The following is a 24,046-nucleotide window of genomic DNA, read 5'->3' on the forward strand; positions in this document are numbered from 1 at the left end:
TTGGTGTCGATGTGTCCTGCATTTTTCATGTCACTGGCGAAAGAATGTATGTTTTAGTCTATTGGCTGAGACTGATTTTAGCTAAACCCATACATTTATGATCAGGAAATATTCCTGTGTCCCCCTCTCTCATAGCTACAAGATGTAAGTAGATAGGTTTCATAATTTTAAGGTAAATGTGTTCAAAAGTCCAAAAAATCTGTGTAACTTTAAGGAGCATCACTACTGAACACCTTTTTTAAAATAATTAAACACTTTTTTGGGAGTTAGAAAACACTTAGTATTTATATGTGTACCACTGCTCAGAACTGTGCTAGCTAACCAAGTGCTGATCTTTGGATAAGTTCAAAAGTATCTACTGAAACAGTCACTAACAAAACATTCGGTAGAGTTTCAGTAGTGACATCTTTTTTGTCACACTTTTTTGTTTCGGTAGTGACAAAAGGGAACACATAATCCTATTATTTGGGGGAAATAAACAAAATTTTAGTACAGTTATACATTTTTTTTTTTTTTATATTTTAGTATGTTTTAGTATGTTAAAATTCTGTAATCTGATGTTGTTGCTACCAAAACAATACTGTCGCTACAAAAAATGTACTGTCACGACCGAAACATGGGATGTTTTGGTATACTGAATTATCAACTAAGATGTTATGATAGTTCCCTTTCGATACTACACTCGTACTGCGTCGTTAGACGCTATGGGAAAAAGTCCTTTTTCTCCTTGACTGAAGCCTTTTTTCATAAACGCAGTGCAACTGCACGGCCATTGGATCGTGCAGAGAAACGAAACGAGCCAATGACTCGGCAGCGGTGCTGCACGAGCCTATGGCGAAGATGCCCGCCGAAGCCCGCCAGAAGGGGCGGGGTCAATGGCTATATAAGCGGCCGCTTCGCCATAGGGAATCAGATTTCTTCTCCTTCAGCGACGATTCTTCGCTTACGAGAACGAAGCCTACTCGCCGTGACAAGCACCTGCAAGCGGAGTGATTCTGCAGCTGACTCGCCGCCCGCTGACGCCGGCTGCAACGCATCCTCCCCTGCCGCCATCCGGCGATTTTCTCGCGCTAAAAGAGCAAATAGGCGTTGTTTCAAATGCCGCGCCGTTTTTGTCGTGCATGCAAGGCCCCCTTGCATGCTGCCGACAATCACGGTGAGTGCGTCTCCTGCTTGGGGCTTCCCCATGCGGAGGCAGCACTCAAAGAGACGGATTGTCCCCATTGCGGGGATATGAGTCTCTCCTCTCTGCGCTCACGGATAGCGTTCTTTTCAGAACGCGACTCCGCCCTCGCGCCCTCCCGTTTCCTTCTTCACAGGAGCCTGTGAAGAAGAAACAGCGGGGTAGAGGATCTCAGCGCTCGGAGTTAGGTGAGCTCACGTCGGCTCAGCCCCCGCGTGCCTCGCCTTCTCCACAAAGAGAGGGTTCCCCTGTGCTCTTCACCCGCCCGGATCTGTGTCCCTCTGCGGCTGCGAGCGACATGGTCTCCTTCAGCGGGAGTGAAGATGACATGCTGGACAGCATGTCACTGGCTGCTTCGGATGCTGAGGAGCTGTCGGGCTCGATCAATGACCCCGCCCCCCCTGCCATCCGCCGACACCAGCGATCCCAGGTCCAAAACTGGCATGGACGCCGAGCTCTTCCGCGTTCTGACCAGAGCTGTGGACGAGCTGGGATTGGAGTGGTCTCCTCCGGAGGAGCCCCCACGCAGCCTCCTCGACGAGTGGTTCCTGCCGGGGCGCCGTCAGGCCCCCTCGCCAGCGGGCCTCTCCGTTCCTCCCTGAGGTCCACGAGGAACTCACCAGATCCTGGCGCGCCCCCTACTCAGCGCGCCTGCGTGCCTCGTCTTCCTCCGCCCTCACGTCTGTCGACGGCGCCGAAGACAAGGGTTACGAGAAGCTGCCTCCCCTGGATGAGTCAGTGGCCGCCCACCTTTGCCCGCCCACTGCCATCGGATGGAAAACCAAGGCTTCCCACCCGTCTAAGCCGTGTAGGACGACTTCGGCTCTCGCCGGACGCGCCTACACGTCGGCCGGACAAGCTGCTTCAGCTCTGCACTCGATGGCAATTCTCCAGGTGTTCCAGGCCAAGCTTCTCGCCCAATCAGACAAGTCTGCCTTGGACCCTGCCACTTTGACAGAGTTGCGAAGCGCCACGGACCTGGCTCTGCGCGCTACAAAAGCCACAGCCCAGGCGATTGGCAGATCCATGGCCAGCTTGGTCGTGCTCGAGCGCCACCTTTGGCTCACGTTAACGGAGATCAAGGATGCGGATAAGGTTCCCTTTCTGGATGCCCCGATCTCCCCCACAGGTCTGTTTGGGCCGTCCGTGGAGGGATTCGCTGAGCGTTTCTCTGCGGCACAAAAGTCGTCCCAGGCTATGCGACACTTTCTGCCAAAACGCTCGAGTTCCACAGCTGCTTCCGGGCGCCCCAAGTCTGCACCGCCCCAGCAGCCGGTGAAACCCGCGTCTACGACCCCCTTCTGCCGCTGCTGCCGCAGCCCAGCCAGCCAAGGCCGAGCCAAGACTGCGCTCTCGCTCTGCTAGACGTTACCCCTTCCCCAAGCGTCAGGGACCGCGTCCTAAGCTGGCGTTGGATCCGGCGCCTCCGTTGTCGTCCTAATCCAGGCGAAAGGAAGAGGAGGGGGCAAAGTCTCGCGCTGGCCGGACCACCCCCCAAGAGGCCTCTGCTGAACCTCCAAGCACCTCGCTCAATGCCGGGTGCCGAGGGCGGTGTGTTTTGTGTAAAAGCTGTTGTGAATACTGGGTCCATGTGTCTTGCGCCCATACAAACAGTCGCTGTGACAGCGAACAAAATAAAACACAAACATCCTCAAAAAGAGAGCAAATTTCCTCTTCCAATCATAAAGGGTGTCTCGTGCCATTGCGATGGCCAACCGCCCGAACCAATTATACCCTTGGCCACTCGGGCAGAGGCCTGGCAGGCCATCCCCGGAGTGTCAGACTGGGTATTGGGGATAGTAAAAAGAGGCTACTCACTCCAGTTCGCTCGAAGGCCCCGCGTTTCAGCGGCGTGGTCCCCACCGTGGTGATGAGCAGGGACGCTCACGTCCTGCGCTCAGAGGTGATGATATTGCTGGAAAAGGGCGCCATAGAAGTGGTCCATCCAGCCCAGAGCGACTCGGGGTTTTACAGCCGCTACTTCCTCGTCCCCAAGAAGGATGGGACTCTTCGACCCATTCTCGATTTAAGACGCTTGAATCAGGCCCTCATGAGACGGCCGTTCAAGATGTTAACTCTGAAGCAGATCCTCTCGCACGTTCGCTCAGGGGACTGGTTTCTCTCGCTGGATCTGAAAGACGCATACTTTCACATCCAGATAGCCCCCATCACAGGCGATTCTTGAGATTCGCCTTCGAGGGAGTGGCTTATCAATACACGGTCCTGCCCTTCGGCTTGTCCCTGGCTCCCCGCACGTTTACGAAGTGCATGGACGCGGCTCTCGCCCCCCTGAGACAGAGGGGAATCCGCATCCTCAACTACCTCGACGACTGGCTCGTTCTGGCCCAGTCGGAGGAAGAACTGTTGTCTCACAGGACCCTTCTCCTCAGCCACTTAGAGTGCCTAGGACTCAAGGTCAATTTGCCCAAGAGTATGTTGCACCCCAGCCGGAAAATATCGTTTCTGGGAGCAATTTTCGATTCAACTCAGCTGAGGGCTATGGTTGTGCCAGAGCGAGCTCTGTTAATACAACAATTAGCGGGTTCGTTCAGGGCCGGAGCCCGCTTCCCCCTCAAGCGGTTTCAGAGAATGCTAGGTCTTATGGCCTCGGCATCCCCAGTGCTGGAATTGGGCTTACTACGTATGCGACCCCTTCAGCGTTGGTTGAAACCACGAGTTCCGCCTCATGCATGGCGTCACGGCCGTCTGCATGTCAATGTGGACCGAGCTTGTGTGAAAGCCCTGGCCCCCTGGAAGGACCTGCAATGGTACAAAAGGGGCGTGCCCTTGGGTTTGGTCTGCAGAAGGAAGGTAGTCACAACGGATGCCTCCAACAGGGGTTGGGGGGCGTTGTGCGATGGCAGCCCAGCCTTCGGCCTATGGTCAAAGGCAGAGGAGGGATTTCACATCAACTGCTTGGAAATGCTGGCAGTATGTCACGCCCTCTGCGCCTTCCTGCCAGATCTGAAGGGACACCACGTACTGGTCCGCTCGGACAGCATGACTGTGGTGTCTTACATAAATCGCCAGGGGGGTCTCTCCTCCAGACTCCTCTTCACTCTGGTGAAGGATCTTCTGGAATGGGCTCAGTGCAACCTGGCTTCATTGAGAGCGGTTCACGTGCCGGGCAAACTGAACCAGGGCGCGGATATGCTATCACGAAGCAATGTCCCCTCGGGAGAGTGGATGCTTCACCCGCAGACGGTTCAGAAAATTTGGGAGGTCTTTGGCAAGGCAGAGGTCGACCTCTTCGCCTCAAAAGACAACTCTCATTGCCCAATATATTTTTCGAAAGAGAGAGATGCGTTGGCCCACGATTGGCCCAACCTCCTCCTGTATGCTTTTCCCCGACGTCTTTGATTCCTCAAATACTCAAACGAGTCAGGGAACAACGTCACAAGCTCCTCCTGGTGGCCCCGCTTTGGAGGACTCAGCCATGGTTCCCGGAGCTATGTCAGCTGCTTTGCGCAGCCCCTTGGCCGATCCCCTTGAGACGAGACCTTCTCTCTCAGGCGAACGGGGCCATTTGGCATCCCCAGCCCAATCTATGGGCCTTACACCTGTGGTGTTTGAACGGGAACCTGAGAACCTCTCGGAAGGAGTTTTGAACACAATCTCTCAAGCTAGAGCTCCGTCTACTAGGCGCCTCTACGCTTTTAAGTGGTCCGTTTTTCCACCTGGTGTTCCACCCGTGGAAAAATCCGGTTTCTTGTGACATATCTGTGATACTGTCTTTTCTCCAAGAGCTGTTGGATAAGGGTCGTTCCCCTTCCACACTCAAGGTCTATGTGGCTGCTATAGCGGCCTCTCATGCCCCAATAGCAGGCCAGTCGATTGGCAGGAACAACTTGGTTATTCGTTTTCTGAAGGGGTCTAGAAGGATGAATCCTTCCCGCCCCCACACTATCCCTACTTGGGACCTATCCACGGTTCTGAGGGCGCTAAAGAGTTCCCCCTTCGAACCGTTGTCGGATGCAGACCTTAAGACCCTGACACTTAAGTCCGCCTTGCTGCTAGCCTTAGTGTCAGTCAAACGTATAGGAGATCTGCAAGCGCTCTCTATAAGCCCCTCCTGCCTTGAGTTTGGACCAGGCGACTCTAAGGTCATCCTGAAACCAAGGCATGGTTACGTGCCTAAGGTGCCCTCCACCCCGTTTAGGGCACAAGTGGTAACGCTCTCTGCTCTTCCCTCTTCGGAAGGTGATCAAGAGTTGAGTCTGCTCTGTCCTGTTAGGGCATTGAGAATGTATGTCGAGCGATCTGCCCCCTTTAGGAAATCGGATCAGCTCTTTGTATGCTTTGGTGGCCGCAATAAGGGACAACCGGTCACAAAGCAGAGACTTTCTAGATGGATAGTTGATGCTATCTCCCTAGCCTATTCCTCCTTGGGTCTAGAATGCCCCGTCGGAGTGCGTGCCCACTCAACAAGAGGCGTGGCCTCTTCCTGGGCGTGGTCTAGTGGTGTATCCATGGCAGAAATCTGTGCGGCGGCCGGCTGGGCCTCGCCGTCCACATTTACTAGGTTCTACAGCCTAGACATCCCCGCCCTACAGGCGGGAATCCTTTCTGCATGAGTAATCACAGGAGAGCGATTCTCGACCAGACCTTGTTCTACTCGTCACTAGGGCCGTTGGGTCTAAGTATGGGTTCGGTCGTTCTCTCCATGGCATGGCGTTTATGGACCGGTTCCCATAGCGTCTAACGACGCAGTACAAGTGTAGTATCGAAAGGGAACGTACTCGGTTACTATCGTAACCTCGGTTCCCTGAGATACGGGAACGAGTACTGCGTTACGGGCCATACCATGTCGCTGCACGACATAATCGTCGCTTCAGTCGAAGTAACCTGATTCCCTATGGCGAAGCGGCCGCTTATATAGCCATTGACCCCGCCCCTTCTGGCGGGCTTCGGCGGGCATCTTCGCCATAGGCTCGTGCAGCACCGCTGCCGAGTCATTGGCTCGTTTCGTTTCTCTGCACGATCCAATGGCCGTGCAGTTGCACTGCGTTTATGAAAAAAGGCTTCAGTCAAGGAGAAAAAGGACTTTTTCCCATAGCGTCTAACGACGCAGTACTCGTTCCCGTATCTCAGGGAACCGAGGTTACGATAGTAACCGAGTACGTTTTTTGTTCAATGTGTGATTCAAACTAATGAAACCATAACTTTGAAATCAGTATGATCAACTTTTTGCCTTTTTCAAAGAAAAATTGGATTAAAAATACAACAAATCTCATAAATTACATTTGAAATATTGTTAAAAATTGGATTTACCTATAATATAGCAAAAAATATATTTGAGCAAAATCTGAATAGATAAATATAACCCTTCTAATTAAATTATTATTACTGTTTCAGTAGTGACAAAATTGGAGAAAGGACAAATATTCCAAAACTTTCTGAAAATACAATATGAGAATTAACTGCATAATTACTAGAAATGTGTACCTTGGATAATACACAGTTTGCATACGTACGATTTTTTGGAAAAAGACTTCCAAAATGTTTTTTTTCAAGAAGTTTCCAACTCTGACTTTGAATCGGTTCGGTAGAATGGCCCATATACAAGATCTAATTAGCCTCTCTCCTATGTGTTCATCTCTCCACAGGCATGGTGGCCCAACGTCTGTCAGATGCTGAGCTGAAGAAGGAGCTCGCTACAGTCTGGCCAAACCTGTCTCAGAAGACTATGGACCTGCTGGTCACGCCACACAAACGTAAACACATTATGAATCATCACCCAGGAGATTCTTTCTTACTTTTGCCACACAAATACTCTCGAATGCTTGCATCTACATATTAAGACTAACACTTATGAATGATCTAAACCAGGGACAGGCAACATTAGTCCTGGAGTGCTGATGGAGTTTAGCTTCAATCCTGATAAAAACACACCTGTCTGCAGGGTTGCCAGGTTTTCACAACAAAACCCGCCCAATTGCTACTCAAAACTAGCCCAGTTGCTATTCAAGGGGGGTCCCTGCATTTGGCGGGGTAAAGTACACAACTTTTGCTGGAGTTCCCCTGATAAAATTTGCATTCCAGGGGATAAATATCGCATTTTTGGGGTCACTTCAACCCACAGACATGAAAAACAATCTGCGGCAACAGTGGTAAAGCAGCCCAATTCGACTTGGCAACACTGTCTGTCTGTAGCCTTTTAGCAAAGCCAATAGAAACATAACAGCTAAAGCTAACGCTTCCAGTTTGGGAAAGGAGACCAGAAAGAGAGGCTTCACTACGCTGAATAAACATCTTTTTAGAAGAAACGGCTTATCATTTAATGAGTCGACCACCTATCGGCTAATTTTCAACATATTTTACACTAAACAATACTTTTGGATTTAACTATTTTGAGAGTTTACAACAAAAAAATGATGTTTTATAAGAAGTCACTGACTTTTTGCGACAACTGTGATTCAGCTTACGGCACTTCCCATTGATTCCTATGGTATCCAATAGGATAAATGGTGAGTGTCGCACAACTCTGAACCGAATTTCAATGACTTCAAGGCTGTAATGTGATTGGTTATCAAGGCACATGATCCATGTTGACCGGTACACTTTCTCCAATAGTAAGTAATACAGACCCTCTCATCTCCCAATAGTAAGAAAATCCCTGCTTCTAGTAATCCTGAAGACATTGATTAGCTTTTTCAGGTGTGTTTGATTAGGGTTGGAGCTAAACTCTGCAGGGCAGTGGCACTCCAGGACTTATGTTGCTTATCCCTGATCTAAACAGAACCCAAGTAATTTCATATGTGCAAACATCTCCAAACACAATACAGAGCGACATCTAGTGGTCACCAGTGGAACGTCCAAACTACACATGAACTAAAGGTGCGTTTATCTCTTTGCAGCCAACGAGCTTACGGTGGGAAAGGTATATGCGGCTCTTATGATTTTTGACTATTACAAGCAAAACAGAGCCAAAAGACTTCAGATGCAGCAACAGCAGCAGAGAGAACAGGCAGGACCTGGATCTCAGGTAATGCACTTACAGTACTAGTCAAATGTTTGTGATATTTTGCATATTTTTAAAATAATCATCAAACTGTAAAATAACAAATAGATGTACAATGAAAATATGTGGTAGTGAATAATATGATTCTGTCTGTTTGAAGAATAAAGTCAGTGCTCTTTTAGAGCCTATTCTCCCACTAACCCACATGCAAGATCAGGCCATGAACAGTGTAGATTCGGCCTCAGACTTTAAAGCTCAGACCCGACCCAGTTCCACCACGCTCAACAACGGACGCACACAGTGAGCACAAAATCCCTGCTTGCATTCATATTCTGTACACACTTGAAATAATCTCATTGCCGAGACAAGTGCATCTACTCTAACACATTCTGTCAAATTTCATGTCCAGTCTTGACAAACCAATAAAAGGCTCTTCATCCTGGGCCTCAGAGAATTCCAAGGAAGTCCCACGGTTTAAACGACGGCCAGTGTCCAGAGGTCAATCAGAGGATGCCTCAAATGCAAACACTGCCCAGGTGCTGTAAATAAAAACGCTGACTCTCTCTGACGCACACACAGTGTGTTTCTTTAATGTGTTTTTAATCTCTTATTGTGTGAATTTAATAGGAGTCAGTAGAAATGATGCAGATGGAGAACAGTGCCAACACAGTGACCTCTGGCGGCCTTGAAGGCCAAGGACGTGCAGTATCCATGCCAAAACTCAATGCAGAGATGCAGGTATTCTATTGAATCAGTGTTTTGCTGTCAAAACCTTCTGTGACTTGCTTAAAATTCTGCACATACATGTAAAAATATATACTGACAGTACATTGAATACTTTGATAAGAAATGTTTGGAATATTAAGCATCATGATGAGCTGTTTTTACACTTTTGCACTGAAAGTTGTAAATGTTATATTAAAAATTAGGTGAATAGTTGAATATGTAAACATTGCACATGTTGAAATATTGTTAAATTGTTTTTGCATGCCAAGTCTAATGAAAATAGGACATTTGTCCTATTTCAGGGCACAGGGGAAGTAAAACATAATACAATTAGTCTTTGGTAGGTTGCCAGATCTGCACCCTAGATCAGTTTTCAGCTTGTGCTGGCTAAGAGGAAGTGAACTGAAGCTCACAATCTCAATAAGTAGACTCCAAAGAAAGAGGTTGAGATTACTTTATAGTTACTTTAAGATGGATTTAAAAATCCATATTGGTTTGAATACTGAATGGCATTCTTCTGTTTTTATTTTAAATGTAATTTGCACAGAGCTGGCTAAAAGGCTAATGTGTTTTACTAATGGATTTTGTTGTTCTTAGTATTTAGTTTGCTTAATGTTAAAGTATGTGAGAATGACAGGATCACTGAAAAAATAAATCTAAAAATCATCTAAGTGTGAAGTTCACATTCCATTTGGACTGTGCAAAAGACAATCCATCCATTAAGACTCATCAGGATATTCCTCCTATCAAATCACACCTATCCCACACCTCTCTAGTACTAATGGGCTGCTCAGGCTCACTGAGTGCCTCTGTTTCACTCCCAAATTTGATTCCCATCCAAAACCAAATCTCTTTAAAGTGCTGGACTAAAAAGATAAGGGACATTAGATGCTGAATGTAACGTTTCAGAACCTGCTAATATGGCCAAATCCCTCTGATTTCTGCGGGGGGAAATCCCTTCACCATTGGCACCTGGCCATCTCCAGTCCTTCTGCTCGATGGATGAAAAAAGAGCCAACAGCCTTAAATGCAGATTTATTTAAACCACAACCCAGAAACTCTGCAAAAATATGATATGGGGAAGATCTGCAAAGGCATTATGATTGACAAGTTTGCCTTGAGGAATGACTGTCATGGATGGATAGAAGGAGAATGGATGATAAATGATGATATAGATTCCCAGAGGGAAGCTTAAGTTGCTTTACAACAACAGATGACAAATAAAATAAGTTCAAGAAAAACACAACCCATTTTTGAGCATTCACAACTATTCGGCTTTGTCTTTTTTTTTTTTAAACGTGGGTTTGCAGTGTTACAGGTGAAGTAGGCCTATGTAATTTCTGTACCACTATATGAAATTGCAGAAATACTGTCTATCATGCATGATGACTTTTAATGTGTTTCGTTGCAGTATATTTTTATGAAAAATGCTTCTTTTTCCCTCTCTTCATGTCCTCCCTGCCCTTCACTTCCATTTTATCCTCTGACGTGCTTCATCAGAGGAGTCATTCTCGTCATTCTCCTGGGACTTTACTGGAAGTATGATCAACTTTTTGTATTCAGTTTTCTAAGAATATATTCTAGGCTTGACAGAAGGATCTACATCAGTGGTTCTTCAAGGATTAGTTGACTTCCAGAATAAAAATGTCCTGATAATTTACTCACCCCCATGTCATCCAAAACGTTCATGTCTTTCTTCAGTCACAAAGAAATTATGTTTTTTGAGGAAAACATTTCAGAATTTTTCTCCATGTAGTGGACATGTGGTTTGAACTTTCAATGCAGCTTCAAATGGCTCTACACGATCCCAGCCGAGGAATAAGGGTCTTATCTAGTGAAACGATCGATCAGTTTTTCTAGGAAAAATAGAAATTTATATACTTTTTAACCACAAATGCTCATCTTGCACTAGCTCAGCCTCACGCACATGTGATTACGCAATGCGTGTAGATTCGCAACAAAGAGCTAGTGCATGACAAGCATTTGTGGTTAAAAAGTATATACATTTTTATTTTTTTAAGAAAATTACCAATAGTTTTGCTAGATAAGACCCGTATTCCATGTTGAGCCCTTTGAAGCTGCTTTGAAACTGCAATTTAAAACCTCATATTGTTAGGAACCTGGAGAAAAATCCTGGAATGTTTTCCTGAAAGAACTTTATTTTGTTTGCATTTAAAGAAAGACATGAACATCTTGGATGACATGGGGGTGAGCCTCAGCAAACTTCTAAGGGGATCTCAAAATGATTTGAAATGTTTTGCAATAATACCAAACAAGATTTAGAGTTGACAATGTTGAGAACCATTGAGCTGAACTTTATGTTACTGGTTATAGCAAGTCCCAAGTCTGTTTGTCCTCAGTGCCAGTAGGAATCTGAGGATTAGCAGCTTGTTGTACTGCAAAACATGAAATCAAAGGAAGTCTAGTACTGACTCTACAGCCAGTGACCTTTGATCATTTCAGACAGATTACGAGGCACACCATTAAAATGCACCTGTGGTTGCCAGCATAAATTGAGGGTCTAATCCCAAAACGAGTGTTTCCTCAAACAGGATTAGCTCAGCTGCTACAGATGTTACATTGCCTCTGATACTTAGATATCATAATGATCCCTTAGATCGTTACTGCGGTTGGGAGTTCATCCCTGTATGAAGATTTAGCATACAAGACAATGTTATTATAGGCAGTTTCAGTACAGCATTCCTTCTAATATTCCAAGATAACAATGTCCACAAGCATTCATCTGACTTCATGTAACCACCACCTTGTTTTCTTCCCCAGACCATTCCCGATTCCCCCATGAGACGCTCCGTGTCCACTTTTGCACCACAGCGCCCTCAGGAGGTGAATCTGAATGACTACACTTTGGCGAAACCTGTTCAAGAACGACATCACCACCATCACCATCATCACCGATGCCATCATCGTAGAGACAGAGACAAGAAACAGAGATCACTGGACAGGTCGCCCACAGGCCAACACAAAGCTACAGGTCAACAGACTTTTATAAGATCCCTGTAAAGTACAACTTAAAACGAGCTGCATGAAGCCAAGAAGGACAATGTTTTATATGCAGATCTCTCTGGAGATTTTTGGTTGCGTTGATCCTAAACCCAGATGGGATTCGGTTGTGTTGAGGATCAGTGAAGTGCAGAAGCAGGGCCTGGTGTGAGAGCGTCCGGCCACAGCTGGCCTCTATTAACCAGAAAAAAGCAGCTGACAGACATGCAGACCCATGACCTGATAATTTATGGTTACCTCTCAGCAGGCCAATTGAGAACAGGGAAGAAAAATTCAGGCAGGCAGGTTTTTGACTGGAGTCTGTTGAAGAATGTGAAGATCCAGAGGAGAGGGAGACTGGGAGAGATGGATCTGCCACAGCAGGGCTCAATAGCTCAAGAAATCCTGTTGTTTTGTTTTATTTTTTCTTCAATTTTTGAAAACAAATTGTACTTGAGTTTAAAATAAGAACTTTTTTTTCTTGAATTTCCAAACAGGCAGTAAGTTCTCACAGTTTTTTTTTTTTATTATTGGAAAATATGAACAGATATATTGCCTTTTATTCTGCTTTTCACACTGCAAGACATTTTCTTTTTTGTTTTATGGTTAAAATAATAAAAAAGTAATACATCAACTTCAGCAAAATTATGCAAGATATCTTAAATCTTTAAGTAGGGAGTGAATTTTGTAGTTAAAACAACAACAAAAAGAGTAAATTAAAAACTTTAAACATAATTTTGCCTTTCAAGTAAATTTATCTGGATTTATTGTTGTCTAGATAAATGTACTGATTAAGAATACATGTTTTAATTGGTTGTCTCTCTTTCCCTCTTGTTTTTGGTTGGTTCTCAGGCACAGCAGCTGATTCTGTAGAGGAGAGGGCCCATGACCGAGGTCGTTCCCATGAGAGGAAGCATCATTCGTCTTCGGCAGAGAAGCAGCGGTATTACTCATGTGATCGCTATGGCAGTCGGGAACACTGTCCCAGCAAGTCTGCCGTGGCAAGCTGTGCCACTTCGCCCAGCGAGGCCCAGGAGGCCAGTCTCAACAAGCAGGTGGGATGGGGTTATCAAGACAGGAAAGGGACATGTGTTAAAATGAAAGGCTGGGTCAGAGGTTAGAGACTGGTTAATGATCAGGGAATAAATAAAATAATCTGTTGCGTTTGATCTATTGAATAACATATTTAGGATTTGAGATGAGGTCAAAATTAATTAATTTTGAAGGTAGAAATCTGTGGTAAGAGCCAAGATGCATTATACATTAATGAAGATAATTTTTAAGTTAAACACAAATGATACTCTATAGTCAACATCGGTATGCCTCAATATAAAACAAAAACAACCCAATTACAATGGAAACCAATGAGGTATGAGATTTTTAAAATACACACTGTTTTGAAACAGTGATATTTAAGACTGAAGACTAGTCTTACAAGTTAATCATTCATCTTTTTTCTTTAAAACATAATTTTTTAAAATTCAGTTACAGAAAACCATACATTAGTCAAAGTTCAACACAAAAATAAATCTGATTACCCCTCGGCTAACGGACTGTCTTAACATAGAGGCTAAGTTTATGTAACTGGATACTAGAAAGGGAGGTGACATAAACTTTTGTCAAAGACTGGTATCAAAGTTCCACTCACAAAAATTATGGCAGTAACTAGAATTCATCTGAAACGTGGAAGATCTTGTCAGTTGCTGGATCAGTTCTTTGCAACTAAATCTATTGTCTATGTATTTCAGTTATATAATCCGCTTATTTCCCATAGTAAACTGTGGTAGTAGTGAAGTCTTTCTATCATATTTCTAATAATATGATCACAACTAATTATGTTATGTAATAGTGATATAGTATATTTTATATATTATTAATCTTTCTCATGAGATTCCATTGTAATTGCATTAATGTAAAAGTGTTTATTGTTTTTACAAACTAAGGGAATGTTTAAAACTAGAAATTATCCACTTTATTTTTTAACACGGAAGGAAGCTATTTCCTGTGAATGTGGGTGACTTCTAAATCATTAGCCACTATAGGTAAATAACTTGAAGGATAAAGTATTTGCACTATAAACCAGTGTATTTGTGATTATATCTGTAAATCAAAATAATTTGACAAATACCAGTTTGCAATGTCAGGCAGCATAATGGACTGTTTTTCTGCAACTAAAATAACTTGAAGTGGTAAAAATAGCCACATTCACTCTTATATTCATTACATAGTGGATAGTGAGTATTAGACTGATAAAAGTGCTAGTCTGTCATTTAAATGGGATTTTAAAGGGTTCACCCAAAAATGAGCATTCTGTCATTACTTACTCACCCTCATGTCATTCCAAACCCATAAGACCTATGAGAATATTTTTTTTATGTGCAGAAAGAAAACAAAACTAATGACTTTATTCAACAATTCTTCTCCCAGTGCTATACAGGGTTGAGGTTGGGTTAACATTTGAGTTGCATTGCTGTCTATGGAGTGTCAGAAAGCTCTCTGATTTTATCAAAAATAACTTAATTTGTGTTCCAAAGATGAACAAACATCATATGAGTTTTGAATGACATGAGTGTGAGTAATTATTGACAGAATTTTCATTTTTGGGTGAACTATCCCTTTAAGTCAATTAGCTTTTATGCCTTTTTAATGGAAAAAATAAACGTTGCATTGTTTTCCTTGTCTAATGATAAGTGATTAAAGGAGAAGTCCACTTCCAGAGCAACAATTCACAAATAATTTACAAAGGGCTCTAAACGATCCCAGCCGAGGAAGAAGGGTCTTATCTAGCGAAACGATCTGTAATTGTTTTGGAAAATAAAAATTAGTATACTTTTTAAGCACAAAAACTCGTGTAGCACGTGCGCGTTCACGACACTAAGTACTATTAAATCACGTCGAAAGGTCACGCGGAAACGTTGATCACACTACAAACAAGACCAGTACATTCCAGTACAGAACCTAATAGGATGTTGCGCATGTGTGACTGAACGAATCACTACCCGAGATGACTTGTTCTTCCCGAGTCACATTAAAGTTTTGTTAAAAATGAATGAATCATTCAAGAACGACCCATCACTAATTCGTAGAATCGTGGACGCGCATCCCAGGGCCTGTGCTACACAAGCTTTTGTGCTTAAAAAGAAAAAAATATTTTTTTCTTTTTTTTTTTTAAATGACCGATCGTTTTGCTAGATAAGACCCTTCTTCCTCAGCTGGCATCATTTACAGCCCTTTGAAGCTGCATTTAAACTACATTTTGGAAGTTCAAAATCGGGGCACCAATAAAGTCCATTATATGGAGAAAAATCCTGAAATGCTTTCCTTAAAAACCATAATTTCTTTACGACTGAAGACAGAAAGACATGAACATCTTGGATGACAAGGGGGTGAGTAAATTATTTGTAAATTGTTGTTCTGGAAGTGGAGTTCTCCTTTAAAGTTCAGAATAAAATTAGTTGCACTTTAGGGATTTCAGCTGTTTAGTCAGTTTTGCCATTACATATTTTTCAGATGTTTAAGCAGAGAATGTGGCTATAATACAATTAGACTCCTCTAAACACACTGCTGTTGGATTTTAAAGCTCTCAGGGTACCAATCACACAGTGTGTTAGAAGAAATGCTACAAAGTGTGAACCATTCCTACTCAAGCCATGAAGATATTAAGATATTATAGTATTTTTTTCTAAAGTGCTTTACATTTTGTGATAAAAACAAATGAAAAAGTTTCTCTTCTCTACGGGTATAGTACAACCACTCATAGGCTTTCACTTCTCTTTCCACTCTTCTTCCACACCATTTCTCTGTGCATTTGTCTGTTTTTTCTTTCTTTGTCTTCACTGTCATCTTCACTCTCTCCTTTCATTTTTGTCCTCTTCATCTTCCATCTTTTCTGCTGTCTTGTCCAACGTGTTACCTTTCCTTTCCCTCTTTCCTTCCTTCCTCCTTTGGCCCCTGGTCCCTGTCTAACCTTTGGGCATTTCCCCCTCATCATTTTATTGTTTTGATTTGCTTGTTTAATTTTCATCTAGGGCAGTGGGTGGGCTAAGGGGAGCCCGGTGTTGTTGACCTCAGGGGCGAGCACTCCAAGCCGTGGGCGCAGACAGCTGCCCCAGACCCCCCTTACTCCTCGTCCCTCCGTGGCCTACAGGACTGCCAACTCCTCCCCTGTGCAATTTCTGGGCACACAGGTCGGCTTGCTTCCCCCGAGTCCCGGCAGGCTGAGCCGCGGTCTGTCCGAGCACAACGCCCTCTTACACAGCGGCTCCATCTCCAGCTCGCCGGCCCCCGTCAGTCGCATTAACTCAGAACCCTTTCTGGGGCCCCCGGACCACCCTGCCGGCCTCCAGCCCGAAGCCTACGCTGTCTTCCAAGAGGATCCGAGCCCTCAGACGGGCCGCTCCGCCCGGACTGTAGGGATGCCGATCGTGGCGATTCCCCCACCTCCCCAACAACAGTTCCGTGGGGTTCCCAACGGATACCACTTCACCACGGGCCCCGGCGCCAGCAGAGGACGGCCACGGCAGTACTACCCAGAGGCAGAGGTGGACGACTGGTGCTAGCATGGCTTTAATTTACACACACACAAACAACATACATACACATACAGATGATGTTTTTCTTTTCGAATCATGATGAGTTTTATCATCTCTTTTTTTGCGGGTGGTGTTAAATGCAGTAATACATGTATTTGTTTTTTAATGTCCAAAGGATGAAACGTACATGATGTGAGAAGGCTCAAACCTACCCGACTTTGATGTATTTCAGTCAGGCTAAATGGTTTGGTGGGTGTGGTCTCTTTAAAAACATAAGATTGACAGTTTATGTGCAAACACATGGGCTTCTCTTAATCTTTGCCTTTTTAAGGGCAACGGATGCCAAAATGTGCTTGTGTAACCTGGGAAAAGAGTGACCCACCGCTTCAAATGTAGACCACAATGGGCGTCTGGCCAGTTTCCCTCAAAGCCAGCCTCTGAGACGCACCCTAAATGCAAATATTCCCATGAAAATGTTATCTTGGCATTATAGATGTACCTTTTATGGAGCGAAACTTGGCTGGAAATGCAAGAAACGCTGTTTTATTTGGCGAAACGCACAATGGTGGTGCCCCCATCTCCATTTAAGAGAATTACGCATTATTTCACACTGTTGCGAAGCAGATTGTTCATTATGCTGCTGATGACCATTCCTCGCACATGTCGCTATGTGTGAAACCTTTGACAACCATGATGTACTTTGTTTTATATCAAATTGTAGATATTTTATCTATTCATTATGTGCTTTTTTGTATTGTAAAGACGAACGGTTTTACGTAAATCGCTTACGGCTTCACCATACTGTCAGGTCTACAGATTCTTCTTGACTGCTCCAGATGTTATTTACAAAGTGCCTAACCTTTTGAATATATTGTAGTAGTGATGCAACCTCAGCCTTTTTAAGTGCATCCACACTTGAGAGAGTGAACTGAACAAGCTCTAACTAAGGGTTAAATGGAACTACAAGGTGTTACGATCGCAGGCCTTAATTCAGAAGATACAGTACCTTTGAATTCACGTTAGGTTTTTGAATGGAAAAGACAGTATGATTGTTTTGTTTTTTAAATTCTTGTCTCCTTTTTTGTACAATTTTAGTACTGAATGGAATATTGAAAAATTCCATCACCAAAAGCGTATATTAGTATGGAGTACCTATTAAGAAAAAACTGCAGTAGTTGTGTATTTGTCCTGACGGGGACTTTATAACCACAGTTATAAAATTGCATGTTGAAAAAAGTCTTCAATTCTTGATTGACCATGGTTAAGAAACCAATATATATTTCCTGTCCTGATGAAGATGCTCAGACTGCATTGCTATTTGCCTTCTCTGTTTGATCTTTTATGGTTAGATGCAAGGACTGAAAACCGAAGAGCTGTCACAAAGGAGCGCGCTTTGCTCGTGTAGCAGGTTTCCCGATGTGAGCGCGTGTTGTGTTGCGTCGAGTCGGGGTCCTGGCACCGGTACAGTAGGCCGATCTGTGTTAAGGTTAAACTTTCCCCCTCATGGCACTCCTCCAAGCACCCCCAGACACACATACACACTCACAGCTTTCATTCTGCCGCCGTTCCCCAGCTGCTGGCCGTATAGAAATATGGTCGGCTCCTTTTTATCACGCTGGTAACATGAGAGGAATATTTAGCCACCTGAATTCAGAGGGTGAGGCAGTCTGAAAGAACAGAAAAAAAGCCTCTGTGTTGGGACGCTGTAAGGACCGGGATCATTTCACGAGTTCCGCATTGACATACGTGAATCCATTAGATGCTTGGAAAATTGTATGGCTAATCAGGTGATCCTTGGCCACTGATGTGTCAGGACTTTGCTGACAGTGAATGTTCTTTCCTTTTCATTTTTTTTTTAAACATTTATTTTCTTTATGTAGGGCTATGCAACGAGATGACACTTTGAAAAATATACTTCATTCATTTTGTAGCTTTACCTGCTGGGAAATCCAGATTCAGGCTTTAGCATGATAGTGACCAAATCTTTTTGTTTTGTTCTGTTTTTTTAATAAAAAAATAAAAAATGTATGAAAAACTATATTTTAGAATGCATAAAGGCACAATGATTAAAAAGCAGAAATCAGCAAAAATATATATATATATAAAAAATTGCAAGTTTCTGTACGTGCATGCATCAGAGATGTCCAGTTTGTCAGGGGGAAAAAAGAAAAACGTTGTTTCAAATCTACAGTCTGAACAACTGCTATTTTTCTACATGCTCTGTGAGACTGAGGTCAAAGGATGTCCTGACATTTTGCTGATATTGTTATGAGTTGTTGCATTGTTCAGTGTAACTATGGAACAAATCTTTGCACTCCCAGCACATCTATCGATGTCCTTCGGCATGTTGCCATAGTGGGTCAAAACTGTGGTTCTATCGATAAAACCCATTTCTTCAGCTTCTCTATGATTTGGGAAAACATCATACTCATCTACCAAACCTTTCATACATTTATTGCCAAAATCTGAAACGCTCTTTTCCCCTGTACATCAACCAAGCTTAACTGTGGCTGTTTCCGGAAAGATTAATGTTTGCATGGTCTTAAAATGTATGCGCATGTTGAAATACCCATGGTTTATCTTCGTACCTTTTGATACAATGTATTCTTTTTTGGTTTGATTTTTTAAAATGACCTTTGATATGAATTAGGGGATTTGTTGAAATAATAAAAAAAAAAACAAATTGTTGAAACATTTATAAATAAAGGAAACAGTATTGATATGTTGACAGCTCCATCCATGCATAAGAGCTGCCACATCCTTTATTTGATTTCTGCTGTTGACTTGTTTGTTGCCTGATTTCTGTTCCATGGCCAGACTTTGAAATCTGCAGTTGTTTCTACTATAACATTTTTGTATGAAGCGAAGTCCTTGAATTAAAAAATGAACTCAAATAATAGTGATCTGTGTTTTGTTTACTACATGCAGTCAAACCAAAATATATTCAGACACCAGAATATAAATATATATATATATATATATATATATATATATATATATATATATATATATATTATTTGTTTTCTTTTTTTTTTGTTTTGTTTTTTTTTCACTAGTGGGTGCAGGATACTGGTTCATTTATGCAAGTGAGGATAGCAAAATAAACTGACATACCCAAAAATTTATAAAAATTTGGAACCAAAAATTATTCAGACACTTTCACCTGACCATGTTTTGCTTTAGTGTTTTTATATTAATTGCTAATGTGTCCTTTTTACACCACAGACTGAACAAAATTAAGCATTGCTTAGAAATTGGTCAACAAAAGTATGGATAGTTGTGTAAATATTGTCATACAGAATTTTTGGTTAATTGTAATCCATTACATACCTTTCTGTCACAGTAATCTGACATCATCAAGATGAATTTATTCTGACACAGTTTAACTGAGTTCTTGTCATATTTTATTGCCATTTTCTAAACTATAACGAATTAACAGTGATAATGTGAAAAATGTTTAAAGTGTCTGAATAAATTTTGGCTTGACTGTACATTTTCTTCTTAAAGTAAGAAAATATATGATATTTGCCGCCGCACAAAGTATTTTCTTTTTGATTAATGATGTTACAGATGTGACATCAAAGCATGAAAGTGTACAGGAGTGGCAAGGTGAATCAGGGATCCACCTGTCTGAAAGCTTACCGGGATCTGATTGGCTGCTTCGTCTAATGTGGGCGGACTTGAACGGGGATGATTGGGAAGCATGCGCTTGCAAAGCAAGACTCCTAGAAGTAGACTGATAACAGATAACACACTCAGTACTTCTGTAAACTTTCCAACACTTTAGACACGCCAGCTTTTGGGCTATAATTTATTTTCATGATTTTTTCCCCGGCATTTTCATAATTTTACTAGCTATCTGAGTGTTAACTGCTGCCAGCACTGGAGGAACACTACTTTCAAAGATGTGGTTCATTTTATCAGTGTGTGCACTGGTTAAAGCTTTCCATGCAGACTTCTCGGAAACAGGATCTGGTGCTCCGGACTCAGGTAAGAACAGAGCGGAAACACTTCACCTGCCGACACTCGCGTGTAGTGTAAACAAAACAATTAGCATTCCGTTTATTATTATATAATTAGTTTACGCTGTTCAGTAAAAAAAATAAAATAAGTGTATTTACCTCACTAATTTGCATAACTGTTTAACAGCCTAAAATTAACATCGAGATGATTAAGAACCAGTCTTTTCTTAATTCGTGGTCATAAAAGATGCGCTTATAATACTAGCTAACTTACAGATAGTTAAACAGTCAGTACTTGCATAGGTTATGGAATTTTCTTCTCCTTTTAGTTACTTTTAAATTTTTACATTCTCTAGTGCAGTTTTGTTGTGTAGTATCCATATTATCCCGAGGTGGCGGTGTAGTAACGCATATAAATGTTGATACGTTCTCTAATTGTGCATTACCTTTTTTGTCGTCTTCAAGTATAAGTTTAATCACTTGATATTACAAGCTAAAACTGTTTATTTCAAGCTACGGTAAATTCAAATAAGGTATTTGCAGTTTGTACATTCTGATGGTAAAGCTCAAAGAATGGCTGTCCTGTCAACAGCTGTTGAACATATTTCTTAGTGAAAAGCCATATAACCACATTCAAGTTCTTTAAATTTTTCCAGAAATCTGTTCCACAGTCTTATACCACCATGTCATAATTTGTGCTTAAAAACGTCCATATGTGAAAGGGATCTGATTTGGGTTTTCTAATTGAGCTAATGTTACAACAGATTCTCATGGGCCCTGTTTCAGCCACCTGTCCCATTGAATGGAGTCTGTCTTCTCAGCGGTTGGAGAACATTGTGGATAATCTGGGGATTATTAGAGCGAGTCTGCAGAACCCATTATGTAATCGGTGCAGTTACATGTTTTACAACTTTTAATAAGATGTGCCATTCATGGGTCTGTGTTCATTTTTCAGTGAATTTGTTGGTTTTCAATTGCTAGGCTTCATAAAATTTAGTCACAGCCATAAACACCTGTAACACTGCTGAGATGGATACATTAGATTTATACAGATACAGAAGATGTCTCTGTTTGTTAAAACCCCGAATTACATCATTGAGGAGTTCATGAGAATGGCCAGGTATCTGTATTGTAGTTTTTGGAACATGTTCTAGTTTTACTGGAAATTTGGAGCACATCTTGCTTTTATTTGATCACGTGTACCACTTTGACAATGTCTAACTTTCAGAATGTGCAGATGTGTTTTTTAAAAGGCCTGTCTGATTGTGGTACAATATCAGTGTCTTGTCTATGGGCAGAGAATAATGCATATTGTCATTTTAGAACTTTTTGGCAAGGACCTTCAACTGACATTTAATTTCATCTGAAATTTCATTCCCTTCCATATTAAAATGAAAACATAATATGAAAATTTGGGTGATGGATTTTTGGGGTCTGTATTTATTTATTTATATACTTATTTGTACATATTTTTCTTAAAACTGCACTTATTTGATCAAAAATACAGTTAAAGTGGTAATGTGAAATTTTCAAAGAACATTTCTTATTATTATCAATGTTGAAAACAGTTGTGCTGCTTAATATTTTTGTCAAAACTGTAATTTTTTACAGGATTCTTTGAATAGAAAGTTTAAAAGAATAGCATTTATTTGAAATAAATCTTTTGTAGCACTGTGAATATATTTACTGTCACTTTTGTTCAATTTAATGCATACTTGCTGAATACAAGTAGGAGTTTATTTAAAATAAAAAAAACAGTAGTGTAGTACTTGTGAATAGTTACTAGTTGGATAGCTGACAAAATATTAGACAAGTTGGATTAATTGAGCATATAGCATAAAAAAATAACATTTTTCTGTATTCTAATACACTCTCAGCCACAGACAGTGTTAGTCTGTCATGTTCCTACTTCATCATTACAGTGAGAACATCAGTTGCATGCATGATGTCACAGTGTTAATAGACGGATTGGCTGTCAGATGCAAGGTTACGGTCTGTTTGCTCTGAACACAATCCTTCCTTTCTTCTCATTTTGACTGTAAATCAAAGCTCTGGTGCGTCTGTCTCTGTGGCGACTTCAGGCAGGCAGCTATAGTAGCAGACATAATTAATGCAGTCCCTGATTGATAACCAAGACTCTGGTGAGCAGCCAGGGTGAAACAAGCCCCTTAAACCATACACTGATGATATGTCTGGACCAGGCCGATGCATTACTGTACTGTAAGGCAAATGCAGGCTGGCTGTCTGGGCAACAGCCGTGGAGACTAGACCTAATCTGGATGCTGTTATTCTTATCACATCACATCAGTAGCCAAGAAGTAGCTCAATCTGTGCCTTCGTAAAATGTGCACATGATTTCAGTTAGCTATATGTTTTTAAAGTAGACTAGAGATATTGATGTATATTATGATTGTGAATGCTAAGAAAAGCTTTTACTGTATGGAATTAAAGGTTCAGATTTGTATAGATTTGTCTTTTTACAAGGAATAGAGTACCCATAAAAGAATTCTTTTAAGTTATCATTTACTCACCGTCATGTTCCAAGTATGACTTTCTTTCTTCTGTGGAACAAAAAGAACGAGAAAATGAAGATCTTTTTATGTGACTTTACCTGTACACACAATGGGTTACCTTCTACATACCAGTATTTCACAATAAATATTCTGCAACATAATATCTAAATCATTAAGATTTAGGTTGCATTTTTTATTAATTTCCTCCAGAGGCAGCATTAAAAAATCTTAAATAAAGAGCTTTGAACACTGTCTCACTAGTAGAAGCACAGGATTGCAAAGTCATTGAGTGTGTGGGAATGAGCAGTAACCATTGCAATTTCCTTTCCCATGAAAAGGGCCATTTCTGTAGTTTTCCACGAATGTGGGTAGTGTAGTGCTTGTCTGGTAATTTAGGAATTAATTGCATTTTTTTTCCGTGATGAGTTATGGCTAATAAAGTCTAAAAAATGCTGGGTTAAAAGCTGGGTGAGACATGGACACACCCATAGACTGGTTTGTTTTAACCCAGTGGTTGAGTGGTTAAATGTTTTATTTAATTCGACTATTTAAAAATTGCTGTATGGCTGGCTTAAAATGAACCCAAAAGAGGTTGTAAAGTAAACATCAGACATAATTACTACAGCATAATTACTAGAGGCATCAGCAATAATCAAAACCTGAACATTTATTAATAAGCAATTTAAAAATGTTTATTATTTGATTATTATTTATTCAACTTATTAATAAATGTTCATTTATTAAACATTAATATTAGGACTGTCAGTCGATTACATTTTTTAATCTAATTAATTACATGAATTACATGATAAATTTGACTGAAAATACCCACAAAAGATTATTTAAAGCTATTTTTTGTGCTAAATGAGAAAGTATCAAGTAGACAAATGTAATGTATTACATTACAAATAGCTTTAGAAAGAAATATTTTATTTGATTCAACATAAAATTTATTACACATAAACATTTAGCCTGTAGCAGACTAGAGTAAACTATGGAACATAAAAGAAGATAATTTGAGAAACATCTCAGTATTTTTGTTTATACAACGAAAATCATTTCAAAAAAACTAAATCTGCCAGTTGGTGGTGGTAAATGTCTTTTTGAGTCATTCACTCATCTGATTTGTTCGAACGGCTGATTCATTCAGGAATTCAGTAAACGGCTCT

At 41.7% G+C, this 24,046-nt stretch overlaps 2 protein-coding genes across 6 annotated transcripts in view; both read left to right on the forward strand.

Annotated features, from left to right (window-relative positions):
- Positions 1 to 18,953, forward strand: part of cacna1ba (calcium channel, voltage-dependent, N type, alpha 1B subunit, a) — a 138,804-nt gene extending 119,851 nt beyond the window's left edge. For all 5 annotated transcript variants that reach the window (XM_051108968.1, XM_051108971.1, XM_051108969.1 and 2 more), the window contains 9 exons: positions 6,790 to 6,897; positions 8,041 to 8,168; positions 8,305 to 8,444; positions 8,554 to 8,680; positions 8,772 to 8,882; positions 10,371 to 10,409; positions 11,652 to 11,862; positions 12,723 to 12,925; positions 15,899 to 18,953. In XM_051108968.1, coding sequence (XP_050964925.1) covers positions 6,790 to 6,897; positions 8,041 to 8,168; positions 8,305 to 8,444; positions 8,554 to 8,680; positions 8,772 to 8,882; positions 10,371 to 10,409; positions 11,652 to 11,862; positions 12,723 to 12,925; positions 15,899 to 16,429 — 1,598 coding nt within the window. In that variant the 3' untranslated portion in view covers positions 16,430 to 18,953. The remainder of the gene's footprint in view (positions 1 to 6,789; positions 6,898 to 8,040; positions 8,169 to 8,304; positions 8,445 to 8,553; positions 8,681 to 8,771; positions 8,883 to 10,370; positions 10,410 to 11,651; positions 11,863 to 12,722; positions 12,926 to 15,898) is intronic.
- Positions 18,954 to 20,133: 1,180 nt separating this feature from the next.
- The window catches only part of si:dkey-61l1.4 (collagen alpha-1(I) chain), a 51,568-nt gene continuing 47,655 nt past the window's right edge, over positions 20,134 to 24,046 (forward strand). Inside the window, exon 1 of the mRNA XM_051108734.1 lies at positions 20,134 to 20,392. Coding sequence (XP_050964691.1) covers positions 20,308 to 20,392 — 85 coding nt within the window. The 5' untranslated portion in view covers positions 20,134 to 20,307. The remainder of the gene's footprint in view (positions 20,393 to 24,046) is intronic.

Source organism: Labeo rohita, chromosome 5, assembly GCF_022985175.1.
Source record: "Labeo rohita strain BAU-BD-2019 chromosome 5, IGBB_LRoh.1.0, whole genome shotgun sequence".
NCBI classification, from domain to species: domain Eukaryota; kingdom Metazoa; phylum Chordata; class Actinopteri; order Cypriniformes; family Cyprinidae; genus Labeo; species Labeo rohita.